General features: G+C 68.7%; 2 protein-coding genes across 2 annotated transcripts in view; one reads left to right on the forward strand and one right to left on the reverse strand.

Annotated features, from left to right (window-relative positions):
- The window catches only part of MNEG_3474 (hypothetical protein), a gene marked incomplete at both ends in the record, with an annotated part of 2,870 nt that extends 1,502 nt beyond the window's left edge, over window positions 1–1,368 (forward strand). Inside the window, 3 exons of the mRNA XM_014048047.1 lie at window positions 8–257; window positions 512–828; window positions 1,155–1,368. Coding sequence (XP_013903501.1) covers window positions 8–257; window positions 512–828; window positions 1,155–1,368 — 781 coding nt within the window. The remainder of the gene's footprint in view (window positions 1–7; window positions 258–511; window positions 829–1,154) is intronic.
- A 3,389-nt stretch (window positions 1,369–4,757) lies between these two features.
- The window catches only part of MNEG_3475 (CUG-BP- and ETR-3-like factor 4), a gene marked incomplete at both ends in the record, with an annotated part of 5,690 nt that continues 5,124 nt past the window's right edge, over window positions 4,758–5,323 (reverse strand). Inside the window, one exon of the mRNA XM_014048048.1 lies at window positions 4,758–5,183. Coding sequence (XP_013903502.1) covers window positions 4,758–5,183 — 426 coding nt within the window. The remainder of the gene's footprint in view (window positions 5,184–5,323) is intronic.

Here is a 5,323-nt window from a genome sequence, read left to right on the forward strand (position 1 = left end):
CACTCAGCCTGGGTGTCTCCCGCTTCTGCCGCCCCGCCGCGCCGCCGCAAACCGGCGCTGCCGCCGCGGCCGCGGCTGCGGCCTGGGCGCCGCTGGCGGCACGCCTGGCGGACGCGCCGGCCCTCTGGCTGCAGCTGAGGGACCGGGTCGCGCTGCCGCTGCTCGCGGCCGCGCGCGCGGCGGCGGGGCTGCCGCCGCCTGTCGGGCTGCTGACGCTGCCGTGGGAGCTGCAGGAAGCTTGGCTGAAGCTGCTGCCGGTGGGTTTTGGCGGGGGCGGGGGTTGACGCTGAAGCCTCTGCTGCTGCTGCCGCTGCTGCTGCCGCTGCTGCTGCCGCTGCTGCTGCTGCTGCGTGCTGCTGCCCATCGTAATGGTTGCGGCGGCGTCCATTGCCATGGCCCTGGTTTGATACCTGGTCCTGACCTGTTGCTGCCCATCATACACCCCTACTTGGCGCGCACGCACATTCCTTATTGTTTGCTGCCTATGTTGTTCAAACCTGCCGCTCTGCAGGCCAAGGACTTGGCGTCCCTCGCGGGCAGCTGCTGCCAGCTGCGCAACCTCGGATCGCTCGACTCCCTGTGGCTCCCGCTTTTCGAGGCCGAGTTCCCGCACGCCTCGCCGGCGGAGCGAGCCGACGGCAACGCGCACGGCTGGAAGGCCGCCTTCGCCGAGGCCTGGCGGCGCCGCGCCGCGCGGCGCCGCGCCGCGCACAGGCTGCTGCGGCCGCACGCGCGGCCGTTCCCGCCGGCGCCGGCGCCCTGGGCGCCGCTGTTGCCGCCTGGGGGCCCGCGGATGCCCCCAAACGTCATCGGCGGGGACTATGACAGGTGAGGCCGGGGTATGTCATTCGCGTGCCCAGTGCGCCGCGGCTCCTGGGTGTCGTCATTGCAGGAATTTACATGGTCGCGTAGTCAGGCTCACCTGTTGGGGGCGGCTGGGGAGGGAGGGGGGGTCCGCGAGGTCATGCGTGGCGCCCGCGGCTCAACCGTTTGCCAACCGCTGTCGAACGGTCCTGCTTGCCGACGACGTCTCCTGAAGTTTTCTTGGTTTTGAGCCAACCTGCGGACGCTCGGGCTTTGGTGCCGATGATGGCGCCTACTTGGGCGACGCGACGTCCCTGCCGGTGGCTTGACAACCAATCTAATGTTTGCAGGTTGCCTGGTGGCCTAGGCTACTTTGGGGGCCCCGGTGGGGTCGGTGGTGGGGGCGGCCCTTTTGTGGGCCCCTCTGGCTTCTTCACACCGTCGCAGGGCTTCGGCGGCGGGGGCGGCCCGCTCGGCGGCGGCGGCGGCGGCCCCCCGTTCGCGCCAGGCTTTCGCGGCGGCGGCCGGCGCGGCGGCGCCGGGGGCCAGTGGCGCCTTTACTGAAGCGGGTGGTGGAGGGGGACGTCAGTGGCAGCGTCGTGCGGCGTGCGTTTTTTGCGTGAGTGCAGTTGTGAGGGTGCGCACGCTGTGGTTTGGCAGTGTTGATTGCCGCCGCCTGCGGGGGTTTGTGATGGTTGCAGCGGCGCGTTAGGCTCCCGCCGTCGTCGATCGTGCATAGCTGAGTTGTGGAGCGCCCCATCCACGCCAGAGGACTGCTCGGCCGTCACGCTTGCCTGCACCATTGCGATTCGCACTCAGGCACGGCAGGGCAGGGCAGCCACCAATGTAGCCGCGTGGAGCCCCTGCAAGCCTGACACTTTATGATACCTTGTAGGTAGCCGTCAGCTGGCTCGGCAGGCGGCGCTGGCCCGTGGTCATGAGGAGCTCGAGGTACAGACGGGCGGCCTGAACCACAACCCCCGCGGGCCGGACGTCCGAGGTTTGGGGACCAGTAGTCCGAGGTCACAGACCTGCACGTCCCTGCTGTATAAAGAGGCCAAGGCGCATCGAGCTGTTGCTTATGTGGGCACACGATTATTGGTCTTCACACGATGATTGGTTTGGATTGGGTGCAGTGTTGTGCGTTGCACCTCTGAAGCACGGGTTGTATTTGCGTGACTGTCGTTTACGAGAGCGGTTGCCTCCCTGACCTCGAATGATAAATGTAAGCATTACAAAGCAGGCAAAACTTTGTCGCCAGCAGTATGGTTGTGCGGTTGGTGACTGCGTGTCCTGATAGTGAGGCGTCCTAGCTGCAACGTTCCCTACCAAAGGGCAGGCAGGCGCCCCGCATCAATCGATCCCCACTGCTCCCGCGCTCTTGCCTCGATCCATGTCGCCTGCTCACACTCGCACGCCGCGGACGTGTGCGTGCATCAGGCAGCGACCGCCCCCAGCAGCCCAGAATGCACTCAAGACTGCCCCAAGTAGCATTACTATTGCAGCCGTGCCAGCTGCCGGCGCAGGGCCGCGCGGCGGCCCGGGGCCGGGCCCGGCGCCGCCGGCCCGCGTGCGGCGCGGGCGTGTCCCTCGGCAGACGCAGCCGATGCCACCTATAACGAGGTTTGGCTCGTGGCTTGGGACGAGCGTGTGCTGCGGCCGGCGTGCGGCGGCTGCTGATGTCCTGTTGAAATTCGGGCCTGCATCCAATGCGTGGTTTCTGCGTGTTTGGGCTGTGCATGGAAATCGGGACAGATTGAGGGATCAAAGTGCCTAAAAAGGTGCGGGTCCGCGCCGCCCACCGTCGAAAAATCAATGCACGAAGGGACGCGCCCACAACGCTGCAGCGCAGCAGCGCGGCGAGGCAACAAGTGCGCGCGGCTATCTTGAGCGGTGCGCCCGCCGCGTGCACGCGGGCGGGCCGGTGGCAGGCTCTGTGAAAGTTGAGGCGGGCGCATTCCACTTCTGCTTTGCATGTTATCAAAGTCTGGGCCGATAACTGATTGCAATCCTACAAACAAGCCCGTACTTGGATGATTGGCATGATTTGCCGCACGCAGGCAAGCAGGATACCAGGTTCTTGGCGCAAGCAGGGTAAACGGGGGGCGCGGGGCTCGCCGCGCACGTGGGGGGCGTGGCGCAGCCGCAGGGGCAGGCGCCGCTTGACGCTTCAAAGAGGGGTAGTGGGCCGCCTGCCGCGGAAGCGCGCAAGAGGCCCAACTGGAGGAGGCTGGAGGGTCCGCCCGCGCGGAACGCCCGGCTGCTGGGAGGCAGGGGCCGGTTGAGGGGGCGACGGGGGCTAATGCAGTGCACCAGGCAGCAATTGCGACAGGAAGGCCGGTTGGCCGCCGCCGCAGCCAGCCGCGGCGAGCTGGGGTGCCGCTCCACGCTGCGCCGTTGGCGGCGAGCACGGCGCCGGACCTGGGGGTTGCAGCCCTCCAGGCTCGCGGCGCCACAAACAGCGGGCGGGCGGGCGCCAGCCACCCCACCCCCGCCGCGGTATCAATGCACAGGGGCATGCATGCCGCCTTTCCGGCCCACCCGCAGTTTTAAAGGCGAAAATGAGAGCACACAAGAGACGATCTGCAGACGAAAGGCCGCCTTTGGGTTGTGAGCGGTCTGGGGCTCTACAAGTACGGGTGTCGTGGCTATGTGATTTGCGTCGCTGCAGGCACGCACGCATTGACGTAGGTAAGAGGCGCCGCGCCCTCGGACGCCTGAAGATTCCGGCTGTGGAGCTACTCTGCAGCGGCACGCGGCGCCATCATCGCGGCCGCCGCGGCCCGGTGTGTGCGATGCACAAATCGGCGCGGCCGCGCCCGCCGCCAGCCAACAGCCTCTCGTGGGCAGGCCCGCGCCGCATGAGGGCCGGGGCGCGCAGCTGCCGGGTTTCCAGCATGCACCAGGCCCATTAGAAGCGGTGTGGGCACGCCCGAGCTGATGGGGCGCCCGCGGCAGCACGGGGGCGGATGGATGCCTGCGAGGCATGCCGCGCCCAGGCGCCGCCCAGTCGCACACTGCTGGTGCCATTGCTCAGCCATTGACACTTGCGGGACGGATAGGATTGTGGCGCGCGCCACGCGCGCCGCCCAGAAGGCAAGGTTGTCAGGGTCGCGCGTGGCAGCACGCACGGCGACGCCCGCGGCGGTGCGGCGAGGATGCGCGAGCGAGCGCCGCACCGCAGGGCGGCACACGCCCCTCCGCACGGGCGGGCCGTCTCCTCTCGACCGATCGCGGGCCGCCTATCCTTGCCGTTAAATTGATGCTATAGATTCGCCCCGTTAGATTCGTCGGCCGGCGGCAGTGCTTCCGCGCCCACTGCCTGGCGGCCTGCGCCTGCTGCGCGCGCACACGCGCGCGTGTGCCCTTGCCTCACTTCAGAGGCATGGGATGACCCACAAACAGATGTGTGTGCGTGTGTGCATGCTTGTCTGTGATTCAAAGTGCGTGAGGGGTTGTGAGTAAATGTGTGTGTGCGTGTGTGGGCATGCCAGCGTGTGTGCATGTGCGGATCGCAAGCTACCCGGCTGCAACAAACAATTGGACGACCAAGCGCGGTGCCTGGGGATCAAAGTGCGTCTCGCCGCCTCAGCCGCCCCCGCACGCGCCATCCGCAGCCATCGGCGCAGCAGGGGGCGCGAAGGGCGCACACGCATGAGGGGCAAACAGAAGGGTGTTCTGCGCAGGCTGCTAAAAGCGCGTGCATCAAGGGAGAGGTTCTCGGCTGAACCGCGGCACCGCGCCCACACCCACTGCCATTGCATAATGTATGGGCGCGGCCGCACGGCCCTGAACCGATGCATAACCGATAGAGGACCGATCGCGACGCGATCGCCGCAGCATACGCGCCGAATCCAGGCGTCGGGGGTGCTGCGGCGAGGGGCGGCGCGCCCGCTGGTCTGCGGTGGCCTGATGGCACTTTGGAGCCTGGAGGCCTTGAATCCCTGCCCCAATCACTGGCCTATGCTCTGCAGCACCGACGCCACGAGCTGGTGTGCTGTCTCCACCTGGACCTGGCCCCCCACCAGCTGCAGGCAGAAGACGCCCGGCCCGACCGCCTGGCCGGTGACGTCAGCGCCGCTCATCGTCTGGATCGAGTAGATGTGGGGCATCACCGCAGCCATCTTGTGGGCTGGGACCGGGACCTGCAGCGCGTGCAGCGGCGCCGCCGCGGCCGCGGCCGCCGCGGCGCCGCCGCCCGCCTGGGCAAAGACGGCGCTGCCGGAGCCGCTCAGGAGGCCGGCGCTCCCGCCGGACAGCGCGGGGCCGCTCGACGCGAGCGACGTGCTCGTGGCCGACCCGAGGCCGCCGAGCGGCCCGCTGGGGCCAGTTGTGCCGACGGCGCTCGGGCCGCTGCCGCCGGCGTCGCCGCCAAACGTCTGCAAGAGGAGCGGCCCGCTCCCGCCCGCGCTCGCACGCGCGCCTACGAGGCCGCCAGCTGTCGCGTCGGGCGGCGGCGCCAGCAGCACCAGCTGCGCCGGCGCGGCGCCGCCGCCGCCGTGCGCGCTCAGGCGCGGCC

Source organism: Monoraphidium neglectum (genome assembly GCF_000611645.1).
Source record: "Monoraphidium neglectum strain SAG 48.87 unplaced genomic scaffold scaffold00438, whole genome shotgun sequence".
Classification (NCBI taxonomy): Eukaryota; Viridiplantae; Chlorophyta; class Chlorophyceae; order Sphaeropleales; family Selenastraceae; genus Monoraphidium; species Monoraphidium neglectum.